The 19,085-nt window shown below is 28.9% G+C and overlaps 1 protein-coding gene across 2 annotated transcripts; it reads right to left on the bottom strand.

Moving 5' to 3' along the window:
• Window positions 1-3,271: 3,271 nt before the first annotated feature.
• On the bottom strand, window positions 3,272-17,194 carry LOC102615776 (non-functional NADPH-dependent codeinone reductase 2-like). 2 transcript variants are annotated; one of them, XM_006492225.4, is made up of 4 exons: window positions 16,764-17,194; window positions 16,408-16,648; window positions 15,993-16,172; window positions 15,357-15,858 (listed from the first exon to the last, which is right to left on the bottom strand). In XM_006492225.4, exons 1-4 carry the CDS (start codon window positions 17,123-17,125, stop codon window positions 15,634-15,636), a joined length of 1,008 nt encoding a protein of 335 aa, XP_006492288.1. In that variant the 5' UTR covers window positions 17,126-17,194; the 3' UTR covers window positions 15,357-15,633. The 2 variants fall into 2 exon arrangements, with proteins under 2 accessions (XP_052291528.1, XP_006492288.1); XM_052435568.1 differs by lacking the exons at window positions 15,357-15,858; window positions 15,993-16,172; window positions 16,408-16,648 and adding exons at window positions 3,272-3,524; window positions 3,923-4,163 and having other exon boundaries at window positions 16,764-17,178.
• Between the last annotated feature and the right edge of the window lie 1,891 nt (window positions 17,195-19,085).

Below are 19,085 nucleotides of genomic sequence, written 5' to 3'. Positions count from 1 at the left end.
AACCTTTAAGAGCTTTCATTTGTCGAGTGCATAATGGGCTCACATTTTGGGCCCTTTTGGGCCTCGGATCTTAATTGCAATCAAAACCCTTTTAAACTCTTGCGAAACCCCGTAATTTTCTTCGTTGCACTTACTACTATTAAAAATTACGAAAAAGGATAAAACATTATAATAGAGTAAATCAAATTTTAAATATATTTTTTAAAATAAAAATCTTATCATTAGGTAGTTTTATTTCTTCATTATCTCAAATATATTTTGAACTTGTAAAAAAAAAATATGTCATAAATTAGGATTTAAAGATGGGAGGATTCATAATTTGTAGGTGTAATGATTTTAGTTTTATTAAATTCATATTGTCCGTTAATGTAACTTCTAATAGCAATAGGACTAAAAACGGGGTTATATAAGGATTTTAAAGAGATGTAAAAATAATTACTCTTACTTTAACAATATATTGTATATGTGTTATTGACCAAAATGACTAGTAATTTTAGGTAAAGAAGTTCAAGTTAGAAGACAATTATAATTTTTATTTGTCTTATTTACGTAGACTCAAATAATTTATTTTCATGTTCAAAATGTGAGATTTAGACTGTCAAAACTGCCTAAGAATGTTTTGCCTCATAGAGAGCAAATCTTGCGTTAGCAAATTTACATTATGAAGATTCAAATCACCCCCACATAATGATTACAACCACAACATAAATTGAGAACTCCAACCAGAATATCAGAAGGCAAAATTAAAGGCATGTTTGATATTAAAGTGTTACAGCTTTTAAGATATAGCTATTGTAGGAAACAAAAATTGTAATTATAAAATAAAAATTAATAATATACAGCAAATATGAATTTTCAATGATCATTTTAACAAAAATAATAAAAATATTATAAGTTTTTTATCATATAAATGGTGGATAAAATTAATTTAACTTTCAAACTAAAATAATTAATTTTTGCCAAACACGATAGTATTACAACTTTTTAAAGTTATAATTACTCAATCTTAATACTAAACATGTCTAAATTATTTTACTAAATGACAACTTTCTAACCTTGCCACAAACGGTTTTCTGCAATAGCGGCACATGTTGAAACGACGGCAATAAAACTAATTAAATTCTTATGCCATGGAGGCGTAATAGTAGTAGAATTAAAAAATAATATTAGTTATAATGTAATATTGATTAACATGCAATACGTATTACTGTGAAAAGCCTAAAAACGAAAAGATTTGGACAAAGTATGGGGTATTAACATATAGAACCTGGAAAGGAAGGGGAAAAAAAAAAGAAAAAAGAAAAAAAAATTGCAACACGATTATCTTCGCAGGTATTTAGACATAATATGAACTAGTGTCACTCGAACAAACTTTGCGTTAAATTGAGTTATTTAATGATTTAGTTGCATCTTTATTGTTAAATTAATTAAATTTCTCCATCCCATAGATCCTCCAAGGATTTATAAGGACCATCCTCTGACACGTGCACCTCAGCGCGACTTCCTCTATACTGTGGAATTTGTTCGATCTTTTGCAGCTCCTCGGCACTTAATTCCCAATCAAATATGTCGAGGTTTTCTTTCATTCTTTCTTTATTGAAGCTTTTCACGACCAAACTCACTCCTTGCTGATAAACCCACCTCAAAGAAACCTTCAAGCGCACCAAAACAAACCTTATAGTCAAGATCTGTTGGGAAAATATGCTCTTTAAAAGCATATGTGTTTATTTAATTGTAATAAATTATTTTTCTGATTAATAAAATAAATGAGATATTTTATTCAAATATCTGAATTGCATTAATACTTGTATTAAAGTCCATTTAATCATATTATATGTATTTATGTGATCACCATGTGGATTCACAGAAGACATAAATACAAGTTATCTTATGATTAAATAAATTTAGTTCGCAGTTGATAAATAAAGTTGGGCACTTTATTTAGGTATAGACTGTAATAAATTCATTGAATGATTTGTCTTAATCATGTATGAATTTATTGATGTAGTACGACTACATTGAACAGGATCACATATGAGATTTAATTAACTTTGTAATAACTGTCAGACTTATTAAATCTCATAGGCGTTGATTTTACTGTAATCTTAATCTTGAGTTAATTATGATTTCATGATTGTAATTGTTATTCCATTTGAGTTACCAATGGGCACGACACATCCTTGTGGTCAAGATTACCCGGTATCTTGGTGGGAGCAATTATGAGTATTGAAGTTATGGATTAACAATATAGAATTTGTACAACACATCTCTTGATGGGTTTTCGGCACTTGATCATAGAATTCTCTGGCCAGAGTGTGTCAACATATTTAGTATGTTGAAAATGATCATTAGAGAAAACCAGTAAAGATCAAGGAATAAGATGTTATTAAATTGATTGGACAGTTGAGATATCAATTTAATTAACGATGTGGTACAAAGGATTGTGCAGTAAAGAAATCAATGTGGCTTGGGACGAATTATTATTCGAGCATACAATTATGGAAGTCAGTTCCAATCTTTTAGTGGAGTAGATTTGGAATTAAATAATTGGGCTAGTTTAATTACAAGCCTAATTATTGTAGCCACTATTGTATGTTCCCAAATGATCCCCGGGTTAGCTCATTTAATTGACTGCACCACTACTGGACTAATAAGTAAGATAACTAGCGATTTGGGTCAAAAGTCTAAATATATCATTTAGTGGGAGGCTCCATTTAATTAGCTTTTGTATAAGGGACCTTATGTTATTTTACAAGGTAGGTCCCCTATTGAAAAAGTAAATAAACGTGAGTTTTATTTAGGGCATTATTTGGAGCCTAGGGTTTTCACTAAAGGGAAATATATAAGGTTTATTTTTCTCTAAAGAAAAAAAAAGAAGCCACTTGATACAGATCTGAGAATAAGATTTTTCTCTCCATTGTTGAGAGAAAAATTTTCTCGTGCTAGTTGCTTTGGTAGTGATAAAGGCGCCCACACGTCAAGTGCAGATCGAACCTGAGTCATAACCTGGAAGATCATTGGTGACAGTTCGTGATCCAACAAGCGTGGTGGTGACGGATCGTGATTTAACAGGAGTGGTGGTGGCGGATCGTGATCTAGGAGCCTAAATCACTTCAGCGGAAAAACCCAACTCAGATTTTCAAGGTACGATTTCTGGATTACGTATTCCTATATATTATATGAGAGCGGTCCTCAAAAGGTTTTATAAAAATTTAAAAACCTGATTTTTCCCAATAAGATCAACATAAAAGATGCCACTTCGATCTTGTGCCACGTAGTGAGCATTTACAACCAAATTATGTTTGTCAAACTCGAATAAAAATTTGAAAAAAAGAAAAAATTACCTGAGCAACAGACTTTCCTCTAGCGTTTGCAATCTCTTTCAGCACCTGACATTCCATGACTCGATTGGTTCCCCATCTTGTTCCTTTGGCTCCTAATGGCGAGTAGGCAGTAATATGAATTCCTTTCTTCTCGCAGAAAACTCTCAGCTTCTTTTGTTGCCAAACTGGGTTCAACTCGACCTACCCAAATAATCATGATTAATATTTTTAACTTAAATCAGCTGCCATAGGAGAAATATTTTATACCGTACAGTTTGATTTCAACGTTAATATTAGGGAGGTCCTAAGTTACGTTGAGTGTAACTTATGGGCCTCTCACAACAACAGTACCAATAATGAGACCGGATACTGTTGCTGTGAGAGGCGCAAATTACACTCAACGTAACTTAATGCCAACCTTAATATTATGTATTTCTCCTTCCAAGTGTTAATATATGGCTGAACATGGCAACATAGTGACACCGCCCCACGTGATTGACAGCCGGAGGGAATTCAACTTCCATTTTAAAACATAATTAAACAATTCTATTTTAATTAAATTTGAAATACATATAATTAATCAATATTACTGGACTCACTTGATTGACAGCAGGAGGGATTTTGGCTGTAGCAAGTAACCTCTCAAGTTTCTTGCAAGCAAAGTTGCTGACTCCAATGGATTTAGTGAGGCCGAGATTTTGACACTCCTCCATGGCCTCCCAAACAGCCTCATAATCAAGTGGCACAATATCTTCTTTATTGAATGGGAACCCTGTTCCAGGCTTCAAGCTTCCCGGAAAATGAATCAGATACAAATCAATATACTCCAATCCCAGATTCCTGCAAAAATAAATTATCAATAACGTCAGCAACCAATCAGTCAACCTTAAACCATAGATGATACTTGCCTGCAGCTAGGCAATGGCAATAAGCTAGCTTGTAATTAATTTAATTTAGTTACTTGAGAGAAGTTTGTAGCGCAGGGAGGACAAGTTGACGGTGTGCGTGGCCGAGCCAAAGCTTTGAAGTGATAAAGAGCTCATTGCGTGATTTGATGAGCCCAAGACGCAACGCTTCGGCTATTGCTTCCCCAAGAGGCTGCTCGGACTGGTATATTGCGGCGGTGTCGAAGTGTCTGTAGCCGACTTCTATTGCATGCACAACAGATTCTTTTACTACTTCAGTGGCTGCTCCGAAAGGAAATTGGGCCGTGCCGAAACCAACAAGAGGTATGGTTTTGCCGGTGGAGCCCAAAGGAGCCTCTGGGATGCTTACCTCTTTTTTCATTTTCATTTTTCAAAGAAGAGGAATCAAAGTGCACATGGCATACGAGGCTGCAGTGCCCACTTATATATAAACACATTGACCGATCTTATAACTACAAACTCTTAAATAAATTTATTTTGTACAAATTAATTTGATATTAATTCATTAATTGAATAAAAATATAAAATAATAAATAAATCATACGAATCAAGAGATATTTAATCTAAATAATTAAAACATGTCATGTAAGTTTGTAAAAAAAAATTATAAAAGAGTTTGTAGCTATATATGTGTGTGTGTGTGTGTGTGTTTGAGTAAATTTATTTTTATGACGAGTAGTTAATAAATTAAAAAATAAAAGTGATTAAGGGTTTTTTTAGAATTATTTTAGGAAAGCTCATAAGTAATTTTTAATAAATAAAAATTAATTTTAGTATCTGATAAAAATTTTAAAAATCACTTTTACCAAGATCACCTCATCCTAAAACAAATTTTGAATAATCGGGAAGTCGTAGCTTTTAATATTGATTCTAAAAATCAGTTTTATACTTAAAACAATTGTATATATATTGTCATATGTATCATAAAAATTCAAAATTATTCTTATTGGTTTAGAAATAAAATCACTAACTTTAATGAGATTATTATTATCATCATCATCAATTATATTGAGATAACAAAATAATAAATAAAACTAATAACATAAACTATTTATTTTGGTTATTAATTATAATATATACACAATAATAAAATAATTTATAAACATATTTATAAATGCATAAATAAAATTTATTCAATATTATATTTAATTTAGTCATTTACATTCTTATAATAATTTAATAGTAAAATTTACAAAAACATATGACTGCTTTTAAAACTCACAACATTTTTAAAAGTAAATTTTACTAAATGTTTAACTGATTCTTTCTATAGTTGATTATTTCTATAACATAATTAATAACAATTATTTAAAAAAATTACAAAATTATCAAATTGGGCCTAAATCTTAATTATACATTAACGCTAAAAGATAGATGGCTCATGATTTTTACAAGTTCATAATAGCTCAGATTAAGAAATGATTATGATATTATTTGAAATTTCATTTGTATCATTAGGACTATATTCTTTAGGTTCTTGAAATTGCATTTAGTTATGGCAGTGATAAAAACTGAAGAGTGAGTTTCAGAAGGAAAAAAAAAACTAAATTATGTTTGAGTGAATTTATTTGTACTTTAAAAATATTCTGAGTACCTCTTATTTTAATAAATTATTTTATTACAAAAATGCTCATCATATGAATTATTAATATGTACTCTCTCTTATAAACTAACATATAAAGATTCTGAACATTCATATAACACACTTGTTATTTAATATATAATTCTCTTTCCATAAACCCTAAAAAATTTATTTCTAATCTCTTAAACAATAGCTAATTAAACAATGAGTCCTTCATGTAACTTACAGCTCTTGCAAAGTTCAAGTGGATCCCCCTTGAATGTTATGACTTTTTGCATGTTTTAGAGGCATTCTTAGTTACATGAGATGTGAGTTAGCAAATCCAGGAAATCAATACTTTTAGTATATTGTATTACTTTTTATTTAAAATAGAAAGTATTTTTTGTAGTCTTCTCCTTCTTCTTCTGTCCTTTAATCTTCTTCTTTGTCTTCGTCTACTTCATCTTCTTCTATTTGTCGTTTTTTCTTTTTGCAGTTGTTATGTTAAAATATTAAAATGTAAAAATCAATTTTGAACACATCTTTTAATAGACAAAAAATAATAAATAATTCGTTTGAGACGAAAAGGATCAAATCTAGGTCAAATCTAAGGCATTGTTAATAGGCCAAATTGAATGCAAAAGACAAAATTGCAACCGCGTATTGACTTGGATTTACACAAGGAAAGCAACAAAAAATGAATCGAAATTGGTACTTCACAAGTCACAACTAAATTCAAATCAAAGCCGCATGAAATAACGCCAAATTAATTACTAGAAAAAGAGGAAATCACTAACTACTCTTATTGAAATCCCTGGAAAAGTTAAAAAACCTTAGGGATGACAATAGATTGGATCTGATCTAACATTCACATGATTTAAATTCAATCGGATCATATTTGCGTCGGTTTAAAATGAATTTGAATCGGATTTAGATATCGATATTTGGATTTAAGACGGATCTGAAGCAAGTCTAGATCTATTTTAATATCCAAATTCATATCCATATCCGCCCATCTTTTAATTTTATTTTATTTTAAAAGTTTCTTAACAATTGTGGAATTATAATATAATAAATTTTATTCATAACATATTAGTGGTATTTATCACGCATTTAAACTCTTAAAACGTAAAAGTTAATTTTGTACATTTAAATATCAGCCAGCCCCAAAGCATGTATATGCAATATTCAAATTGCAAGTCAAGTAATATAACCTGTCAATTTATTTTACTTTATTAGCCAAATAATTTTTAAGGAATATAGTTATTCATATATTTAGTCAAATATGGCCATAATAAAAATAATAAAGTATTGAATATAAATCATATTTAATTTATATGTCATTATCTAATGTTGTAGGAATAAGGGTGGGTGTGTCATGGATATTAGAATAATGAAGGAGATAATAAAATATTATATTGATCTTACTCCTACAATTACTTTTGAAGGATATTTTATTATCTTTCTTATTTGTTGTTATGGTGTAAAAGTATAAGCTACAATATTTATTATATTTTTTAGAAAAATTATATAACTTATTTGTTATCAATACATTTTGGCCTTCAATTTTCATTCTAAAAAATTATTACTTTTTTATTGCTGAGTTTTAGAATTCATGACGGATCTAGAGCAGATTTGGATTTTTTTTTTTATTTGGAGCAGATATAGATATTTATTTCTTTTTGAATCCGGATATAGAGCAAAAAATATGGATTCATGACAGATTTGTAGTAGATACGGATCTTAATTTTTTTATGGATTTAGATCTGAAGCAGAGTAGATCCAACCTATATCTGCCCCCATTGCCATCCCTAGAAAACTTGTTCAAATCAATGCATATTAAACAAAAGGTAATAATTATGTTGGAGATGCTATGCTGTTGAACACTCCTACATAACTATATGATTAAATTGATAAATAATAAAATATATATTATAATTTTGCTCGTATTATATGGTGGAGCATCTCCATTATAGTCGGATCCTAAACAAAATCTTATAATTGATCAAGAAAATGAAAACCAAGAAAATATGTCTGGATTAACAAATATCACGAGTACGAAAAATGAAAAATACTCCGTGTGCAGAGATTCCTATCCGATTGAATACAGAAACTTGTGTGCAACGCAGATACAAGGTTTGATATTAGAACTTAGAAAAGAATCTTTAATAAGAATATCACAGTAAATCTTTGGCACATGAAACTTGGTAGTTTGATTCATTAAAATATACTATAATAAAGACCTTGTCTTCGAGGCAATAAGGTTTCGTCCGGCATTGTTTGCATTTTATTTTTGAAAAATTATCATTGCACCACCTTTCTTCTACCTTATGTTCATCCAACTATCATAAAATTCTAACATGTTCTCAACACAACATTTAAACAAAATAATAATTTTATCCCTAAATAAATTAAAAGATTACTTTATCTTGTAAAAGCTTTGAAAATAAAAAAATTATAATTCTAAAAATACCCCTACATTTAATAAAGAAATAAATCCAAAAATTAGATTTTTTACTCTTAATAAAACTTATTTTAATAAAAAATTATAATTATGAAAATAATTACTAAATTTTGAGATTTAATAAAAATCTCCTAAATAAATAAAATTTTGGGATTTATATTTTAATAAATAACTTCAGTTATTTTAATAAAATTTTACACAATTATAATTTTTTAATAAATAAATTCAGTTATTTTTATTAAAATTTTGAAAAATTATAATTTTTAATAAAAATAATTATTAAAATTTTACAAAATCTAAATTTAATAAAAATCAACTGAGCACCTCTATTTTGGATTTATTTTTTTAAATTTAGGGGTATTTTTTTAATTATAATTTTTTTATTTTTCAAAGTTTGTATAAGATAAAATAGTCTTTTAATTTATTTAGGGGTAAAATTATTATTTCATTTAAATTATTTAACTGTGTTAGTGCAAAAGTGACTAATTGATATATATTTTAAAAAAAAAATTGGTGCAGAAATTTTTTTAGAATTTTGTAGTAATTGGATGAACATAAGATAAAAAAAATGGTGCAATGATAATTTCACTTCTTTTGAAATTATTTTCATGAATACTGAAAAAACTTTTGTTTCGAATTTGAAATATTATACATAGTTGGTGTAGTGTTTTTTTTTTTGGGTGAATAATGATCCCCTTTTTTGACATTCAAATAAATGAGCAGTGTGTTTGGCATTTTAAAATGTATTATTTATAAAAATGCAGTAAAACTGTTATTTTCAACTCGTCTTCAGAGGGGTGACAATGGGGTGGGGTGGGGGTGGGGAGGCCTACCCCATTTCCCACCCCGTTAGAAATTTTTGCATCTATTCCCCACCCCATTCCCCAGTAAATTTAGTGGGGTGGGGATGGAGAATCCCCATGTGGGGAATGATTTCCCCATCCCCACCCCATTCCTCATTTATCTATTTTATAATATGTATAAATATATTATTTTAGTAAGTTAAAAATTAGAGACTTAAAATAAAATCATCATCATATTATAAAGTATTTAAATTCTTTTAAAAAAATCTAAAAGTTTGAAGCAATATCTTAAAATGATATTAAAAGTGAAAAATATTTAAAGAGCGTATCACCTTAAAAGAGAAAAGAAAATATAACAATGTTTCAGAGTTGAAAAATATTATAAGATTTTCTTTCATTCGTATCTTGTTTATATTGCATAAAAATTTAAAAAAAATTAATTGACATTATAATTGATAAAATAAAAATTATTAAACAAGAATTAAAAACATATTTATATATAATGAGGATTGGGGTGGGGTTGGGGTGGGGAGTACAAAACCAAACCCTACCCCATTAAGAATTTGAGGATTATTTTTCCCCCACTCCCCACCCCATTCCCCAAAAATTATTCAAAATTTTTTCCATTTGGGGTGGGGCTCCATGGGGCCCCAAACCCGTGGAGGATTTTGCTATCCCTAAGAGGCGGTGGGCAATAAAAATTTTATTTTTTTATTTTCAACAATTAATTTTTAATTAAAGAAAAAATGGGTTGAAACTTTCAAAATACTCATTAATTAAAAAATTAGTTTTTCTTTTTCTCCTTTTACTCTTTTCTGCATGTTCTCTCTCTCAAATGGATCAACCTCACAAGCATGGGCGGATGTAGCATGCGACCAGTGGGGGCTTGAGCTCCCCACTGGCCAAAAAAAATTTTAAATTAAAAAAGAAAAATATTTTAATTTTCTAATTAGTCCCCATAAAAAATTTATTAAAATAATCACTATAAATTATAAGCCCCTATAAAATTTGAAATTTAACTTTTAAGAATTATAAAAACTTATATTTTAATTAAAAATAATAATAGTCCAACACTTAAAATATTTTCTATTCTCAAAAATATGATTAATTCTTCCAATCTCTATAATAATACTAGAACGAACGTTTTCATTAATGAAACTCATAAATAATCATCTTTGGAATCGAATGGGATAAATGATAGTTTGATTGTTAATATAGGAAACAATAAATTTAATAATATTGATAGTGAGTCTATTGTAAAATATTTTTAAAATATGAAAATGCGTAGAGAATAATTATAAATGTATTAGCAAATATTTTATATATTTAAAATTTTAATTTTTTATATATTTTATTATTATATAATTTAACTCCAGGTAAATTATTTTTTTAGATCCGTCACTGCTCACAGGCCTTGTTTGATATATATCTATGTGTTACCCCCACAAAAAAAAAAGGGCTCTGTATAAATTAGAAAACAAGCTCTACACTTCCGCCACTTTGCCACATTACTGTTCATGAGCTTCTCACAATAAAAAAAGAAGATTACGAGGCTGAGTCATGGTCAAATTAAATTAATTTTGAGTAAAAGTTATTCGTCATTAATAAGTTAAAAAATAAAAATAATAAAAATATTAATTATATATTAAATATTAAAAAATACATGAAACAAAATTTTTAAAAATAAATAAATAAATCACATGACGCGGCTGTTATTTTTGTATATTTACTGACAACGTAGTAGGTAGGAAAATAAGATAAAACAAATGATGAAGGGAAATCTTCTCCAATATTATTGACCGAAATCGGCAACAGCTACTCTTTTTTTTTTTTTTTGTCCGATCTTGGAGCTCGTCTTTATTGTATTTTTTTAAAAAAATTTCACTGGTTATCTCGTAATCTGTGAGGTCATAACTTTTTTTTTTATTATTTATTTCATTATCTAGTAAAAATTTATGGGACTCGTTATTGTTGTGATATTAGTGGCTATCCACCATTGTGATTGGCCGATTTGGTTAGTTAAGTAAGATTTGCATTGAACAAGTGTTTGATATTTCCAGCTAGTGTAAGTCTATTCTGATGCAAATAGGTCTGATAGATACCTTATTACCTTAGCAAATAAGCTACGCATACTGCATTACTGCTATTTGTTGGAAGACTAATATCACGGATCGCAATCGTGATGCTCAATTATTTTAGGCTTACTCTCGGGATGCGGGAGTACCGCAAGGGATCGTTAGCTTTCCGTCCGCGACACTAAGTTTTTTGGATGTGTTTGACACATTATATTATATTATATTGTATTATATTATTTTAATGTTAGTGTATTATATTATGTTATATTGCATTAACACTGTATTATAATAATGTTGTATAATATTTGGTGCTACACTGTATTGTATTATTATTTTTTGATTAACTTAAATTATATATTTAGAAAATAATATTTATTAGTACCTAGAAAAATATAAAATATAAAAGTCTTAAATTTTAGAAATTTAACATTATTTTTTAGTATAAATATTAAAAAAATAATTTTTCCATAAAAATTGAAGCTTATAACCTTATAATCGACAACATAACATTTAATTTAAATTAATATTATTTAAATTTATTTATATATAAATATTTTTATTAGTTATATTAAATTTTTATATATTAATTACTATAATATAATTAAATAATGTAATATCAAGTTATATTCTTATTTATATATATTATTTAAGTACTTATTAATTAATTTCATATATTAATTATTATATAATTAAATAATACATTATTTAGTAATATTTTTAATATAATAAAAATAAAATATGAATAATAAAAAATCAATTTATATTAATAATTATGATATAAAAATAAAAGAAAATAAAAATTTATATTATATTAAAAAGTTATATTATTTTTTATTATTATTAAAAAAAGCAAAAGCAAAAGTAAAAAAAAAAAAAGAAGAAGCAGCAAATGCAAAAGCACAAAAGCTAATGCGGCAGTTTGCCCCACTAGCATACCTCTTAATCCATTATAAAATTTTATCAATCATGATATTAGTATTAAGCTAATGTAAATAGTATTTTAATACCCCTTAATATTATAACCAAACATGCCCTTTATGTATGAAAATTTTTGTGGTAAAGAATGCCCACACGTGGAGATAATGTGAGTTTTGTAATTATGCCATGTGTTCTGAAACTTTTACCATTTATGGTTGGACAAATAGCACTATAAGTACGAGGGCTAAACTTGGTAATGTTTGTACCAAAAGTTTGAATGGAATAATTCTCTCATACATTAACACAATGCTTCTTCTGCATTGTCCTCTTTATACTTCCTGTATCATCTATCTATATTTACAGCAACTGTGAATTTTTAAAGTTGATTTTATTCAACATAATTTTTTTTTTAAAATGATACTTCCTACCAATGAATGTCACCTGAACTCTACTTATGCAAAATCTTAGGAGTGATGTTGATACTAATTCAAACTTTAGAGCAATCATTAAAAGATTTCAACTTCATTTTTCTCTTCCTAGATTTGAGGTTGGATTTATTAATAGGTTGAGATCTTAAATTAAAGGGTTTACCTTAATTATCATTACTTGTGTTTCTTGTAAAATGAAGAGACTAAAATCTCCATAATTACTGTCTTTTTTTAAAAAAACAAATTTACATTATGATAACTCAATTTCTCATCATGGATGGGAGCAAGATTCCAATTCCAAATCTTTTGTTTCAACCCAAGAGGTAGCACCCAATAGATCAATGCCATTATTTGTGCTCTTATCTTATGTTCACAAAATTTGTTGAAGGAGGCGCTATAGACCCACAGGCATTATAAGTAATGTTCCCAAAATTTCTTTCTTTTTGCTCCCTCCTTTTACTAGAAATAGAAGTTCTCAACTATTTTTCTATTTTATGTCAAACATGAACCTAATTTTAATTTGTGATTTAATATGGAGATTTATCTCTCAAATTTGTTAGCGTTCATGTATATAGATGCTCTGCTTCTTTTGCCAAAACATAGTTTTAATGGGGAGTAATATAGTTAAGGAAATCAAAAGGAGCCAATCAATAATGACTAATTAAGTGCATAATGTAATATTCTAATTCTCCTAAGAGTGTTTAAGTTTTTTTAGTGATTTTTTTCTCCAGTATAAAAAGAATAAGAGCAATGATATAGCTACAAACTCTTATATAAACTTATTTTGTACAAACTGATGTGGCATGATAAGATTGATTGAATTAAATATCACATGTCCCACATGATTTGTTTTTATTATTTTATATTTTTATTCAACCAATGAATTAATACAATGTCAGTTTGTACAAAATAAGTTTGTACAAGAGTTTGTGGTCTTTTCCATTATAAGAAAGAGAGGGAGAGAGAGATTGGCTGAGGAAAAAAAAACAACATAAAGGAAAAGAGAGAGAGAGAGAGAGAGAGAGAGAGAGAGAGAGAGAGAGATGGAGAGAAAAGAAAAGAAAAAGAAAATCTTCTTCTTGGTTCTGCCATGAGCAACACATGAGATCAAATTGTATCGTTTGAATTGGATATTGTTGAGAGAAAATTTGGAGGTAAGTTTTAATTCTTGGTTTTTGTTAATGAAAAAAAATTAAGTTTATAATTTGTTTTCTTTCAAAGGAGAGAAAACTTATATGAGATGAATACACCACCTCAGTATTGAAACCCGCAAATTAATTAAATGAAATTATATTATTTAACATAAAAGATTTTGTGCATCCTATCTATAGAGTGTGGGGAACACCATCTCAGCTACACAATTTTTTTTACCTTTCAGAGTTGTGAATATATATCAATATTATCTAACCACGTAAGATATTTATTTTCGCTTACCCTTTACAATACTTTAATTATTTACTCTCTTCTTTAGGTTTAAAGTGATTTAATTTGTGTCGGATTGCATATGAGACTCAAAATTTATGAAATACTTCTAAATTCAGCATCACTTCCGAGTTGACATACTATAATTTTAATGATAAACCCCCCTTTTGACGTCTGCAAATTGGCTTCACGGTTCCTGCTGTGAGACAGCTTAAACAGATGCCACAAACCAGCCTTCCATTTTGAGAACCGTCGAGTGTTTCTCTTCGGGCAAGGGACTTAAATGGGAGCCTTTTGCACATGACCTTGCCATTGGGCTTTTGGAAACCTTTGAGAACTTCATTTATCGAGAGCTCCTGATGATAATGGGCTTGCATTTTGGGCCTTTTTCGGCTTCGGATCTTAATTGCAATCAAAACCCTTTTATACTGTTGCGAAACCATTTATTTGCACCTACTATTGTAAAAAAATTTAGAAAAACGATTAAACATTATAATGGAGTAAATCAAATTTTAAATATAATTTTTTAAAATAAAAATCTTATCACTAGGTAATTTTATTTCTTCATTATCTCAAATCTATTTTGAATTTGTAAACAAAAATAATTATATCATAAATTGGGATTTGAAGATGGGAGGATTCATAATCTGTAGGGGTAAAGATTTTATTTTTTTTTAAATTCATATTGTCCGTTAATGTAACTTCTAATAGTAATAGAACTAAAAACGGAATTATATAAGGATTTTAAACAGATGTAAAAAGAATTACTCTTACTTTAACAATATATTGTATATGTGTTATTGACCAAAGTGACTAGTCTTTTAAGGTTAGGAAGCTAAAAAAATTAGGAGACAATTATAATTTTTATTTGTCTTATTTACGTATGCTCAGATAATTTATTTTCATGCTCAAAATGCGAGATTTAGAATGTCAAAACTGCCTAAGAATGTTTTGCCTAACAGAGAACAAATCTTGCGTTAGCAAATTTACATTATGAGATTCAGATCAGCGCACATAATTTTTTCAACCACAACATAAATTGAGAACTTCAATCAGAATATCAGAAGGTAAAATTAAAGTCATATTTTATATTGAGATGTTATAACTTTTAAGTTACAGCTATTGTAGGAAAAAAAATATTATAATTTTGAATGTTATTTTAACAAAAGTAATAAAAATATTATAAGTTTTTTATCATATAAGTGGTGGATAAAATTATTTAATTTTTAAATTAAAATAGTTAATTTTTACCAAACACTATAATATCGCAACTTTTTTAAGTTATAATTACCCAATCTTCATACTTAACAGGTCTAAATAATTTGACTAAATGAGAACTTTCTCACCTTGCCACAAACGGTTTTCTGCAGTGGCGGCGCATGTTGAAACGGTGGCAATAAAACTACTTAAATTATTATGCCATGGAAGCGTAATAGTAGAGTTAAAAAATAATATTTGTTATAATGTAATATTGATAAACATGCAATACGTATTCATGTGAAAAGTCTAAAAACGAAAAGATTAGGACAAGTATGGGGTATTAACACATAGAGCCTGGAAAGAAAGGAAAAAAAAAGAAAAAAGAAAAAAAAAACTGCAACACGATTGTCTTCGCAGGTATTTAGACATAGTATGAACTAGTGTCACTCGGAACAAACTATGCGTTAAATTAAGTTATTTAATGATTTAATTGCGTCTTTATTGTTAAATTAATTAAATTTCTCCATCCCATAGATCCTCCAAGGATTTATAAGGACCATCCTCTGACACGTGCACCTCAGTGCGATTTCCTCTATACTGTGGAATTTGTTCGATCTTTTGCAGCTCCTCGGCACTTAATTCCCAATCAAATATGTCGAGGTTTTCTTTCATTCTTTCTTTATTGAAGCTTTTCACGACCAAACTCACTCCTTGCTGATAAACCCACCTCAAAGAAACCTTCAAGCACACCAAAATAAACCTTATAATCAAGATCAACATTAAAGATGCCCTTCGATCTTATGCCACGTGTGCATTTACAACCAAATTATGTTTGTCAAACTCGGATAAAAATTTGGGGTAAAAAAAAATACCTGGGCAACAGACTTTCCTTTAGCGTTTGCAATCTCTTTCAGCACCTGACATTCCATGACTCGATTAGTTCCCCATACTGTTCCTTTGGCTCCTAACGGCGAGTAGGCTGTAATATGAATGCCTTTCTTCTCACAGAAATCTCTCAGCTTCTTTTGCTGCCAAACTGGGTTCAACTCCACCTACCCAAATAAAAGGAAAACAAAATTTTATATGCATATTTTCATGATTAATATTTTTAACTTAAATTAGCTGTCCGACGCACTGCAGAACTTGCACTCACTTGATTGACAGCCGGAGGGATTCAGCTTCATTTTAAATACATATAATTAAATTAATTAATTTATACAAAACATATTTACACGGCTCTGTTTTAATTTTTAAATACATATAATTAATTAAGATTATTGGACTCACTTGATTGACAGCAGGAGGGATTTTTGCAGTAGCAAGTAACCTCTCAAGTTTCTTGCAAGCAAAGTTGCTGACTCCAATGGATTTAGTGAGGCCGAGATTTTGACACTCCTCCATGGCCTCCCAAACACCCTCATAATCAAGTGGCTCAATATCTTCTTTATTGTATGGGAACCCTGTTCCAGGCTTCAAGCTTACCGGAAAATGAATCAGATACAAATCAATATACTCCAACCCCAGATTCCTGCAAAAATAAATTATCAATAACGTCAGCAACCAATCAGTCAACCTTAAACCATAGATGATATATGCCTGCAGCTAGGCAATGAGCTAGCTTGTAATTAATTTAATTTAGTTACTTGAGAGAAGTTTGCAGCGCAGGGAGGACAAGTTGACGGTGTGCGCGGCCGAACCAAAGCTTTGAAGTGATAAAGAGCTCATCGCGTGATTTGATGAGCCCAAGACGCAACGCTTGGGCTATTGCTTCCCCAAGAGGCTCCTCGGACTGGTATATTGCGGCGGTGTCGAAGTGTCTGTAGCCGACTTCTATTGCATGCACAACGGATTCTTTTACTGCTTCAGTGGCTGCTCCGAACGGAAATTGGGCCGTGCCGAAGCCAACAAGAGGTATGGTTTTGCCGGTGGAGCCCAAAGGAGCCTCTGGGATGCTTACCATTGTTTTCATTTTCAACGAAGAGGAATCAAGGTGCACTTGGCTCATAGCGCTGCAGTGCCCACTTATGTATGTGTGTGTATATATACCATAACTTAGGGGGCAAAAGGGCCGCCACTTGCCACGTTACTGGTGATGAGCTTCTCATTATATATATATAAGCACACATATAAGTGGATTATGAAGCTGGGTTAGGATCTTTCAAGTTGAATTAATTCATTTTTGTGATGAGTGGTTAATAAATTAAAAAATAAAAATAATTAAGGATTTTTTTAAAATTATTTTTGAGAGGTTTAGAAGTAATTTTTAAATAATAAAAATTAATTTTGTTGGTTGATCATTTTTTTAAAAAAAATCACTTTTAGGAAGATCATTTCATCCTAAAGTAAATTTTGAAAAATCAGGAAGTAGTAACTTTTTAATATTGATTCTAAAAATCAATTTTATACTTAATATAATTTCATATATATTTTTAAGTATATTATAAAAATTCAAAATTATCCTTATTAATTTAGAAATAAAATTGTTAACTTCAAAGAGATTATTACTATTATTATCATCAATTATATTGAGATAACAAGATAATAAAGAACACTAATAACATAAAATATTTACTTTGGTTATTAATTATAATATTTACACAATTAAAAAAATATTTTATATACATGTCTATAAATATGCAAATAAATTTTATTCAATATTATATTCAATTTAGTCATTTACACTCTTACAGCAATTTAATAGTAAAATTTATCAAACACATACAACCGTTTTCAAAACTCTCGGCACTTTTAAAAGTAAGTTTTACTCAGTATTTAACTAATTCTCTTCACATCTGATTATTTCTATAGTATAACTAACAACAATTATTTAAAAAATTATTGCATTACCAAATTGACGCCAAATTTTAATTATTCATTACACTAAAAGATGGATAGCTCAAGATCTTTACAAATTCATAATAGCTCAGATTAAGAAAGGATTATAATATTATTTGAAATTTCATTTGTATCATTAGGACTGATTTCTTTTGGTTCTTGAAATTGCATTAAGTTATGGCAATGATGAAAACTGAAGAGTGAAGTTACTGGTATTTTAAAAATTATTATGAACACTCTTATTTTGATAAATTATTTGATTACAAAAATGTTCATCATATGAATTATTAATATGGACTCTCTCTTACAAACTAACATAATATAAAAATTATGAATATTCATGCAGCATACTTGCTATTTAATATATAATTCTCTTGCCATAAACCCTAAAAAATTTATTTTTAATCTCTTAAATAATATTTAATTAAACAATGAACAACCCAACGGTCTTTTTTCGTGTAACTTACAGGCTTACAGCTCTTGCAAAGTTTAAGTAGACCCCACTTAAATGCTATAATTTTTTGCATGTTTTGGGGGCATTGTTAGTTTCATGAAATGTAACTTAACCAATCCCGTAAATCAATACATTTAGTTTTGAATTTTTTTTAAAAAATATTTTTTTGTAGTCTTCTCCTTCTTCTTCTTTGTCTTCTTCTTCTTCTTCTGTCCTTTAATCTTCTTCTTTTTCTTCGTCAAATTCTTCTTCTTCTTCTATTTGTTTTTTTTTTCCTTTTGCAGTTGTTCCGTTAAAAAAATTGTAATGTAAAAATTAATAAATAATTCGGTTGAGACGAAAAGGATGAAGTCTAATGCATTGTCTATTGCAACCGCGTATTGACTTGAATTTACGCAAGGAAAGCAACAAAAAATGAATCGAAATTGATACTTCACAAGTCACAACTAAATTCAAATCAAAGCCACATGGAATAACGCCAAATTAATGGGTCCAGCTAAGTTGTCTCAGTGGTATGGTACCACCCTTTTTTGTCTTTTTGTGACCTAGCCGTTAGATCCAACGAAAGAACTGCAAAAGTAAAAGCAACGGTAGGATGTATTTTCTTAGGTAATTAACATTGGAGTCCCTCTAAATTTCTAAAATGTCAGAAATAATAATAATAATATTATTTTAC

This window comes from Citrus sinensis, chromosome 2 (genome assembly GCF_022201045.2).
Source record: "Citrus sinensis cultivar Valencia sweet orange chromosome 2, DVS_A1.0, whole genome shotgun sequence".
NCBI lineage: Eukaryota > Viridiplantae > Streptophyta > Magnoliopsida > Sapindales > Rutaceae > Citrus > Citrus sinensis.
This window is presented reverse-complemented; position numbering and strand designations above follow the sequence as displayed.

Bases quoted from the DNA above. Each gene is read 5' to 3' on its own strand.
- LOC102615776 (XM_006492225.4), bottom strand. From the start codon at position 17,125: ATGAGCCAAGTGCACCTTGATTCCTCTTCGTTGAAAATGAAAACAATG. The intron at 16,649-16,763 runs GTAACTAAATTA...TTATTTTTGCAG, and splicing joins GCGCTGCAAACTTCTCTCAA to GAATCTGGGGTTGGAGTATA. The intron at 15,859-15,992 runs GTATTTTTTTTT...GTGTGCTTGAAG, and splicing joins AAGGAAAGTCTGTTGCCCAG to GTTTCTTTGAGGTGGGTTTA.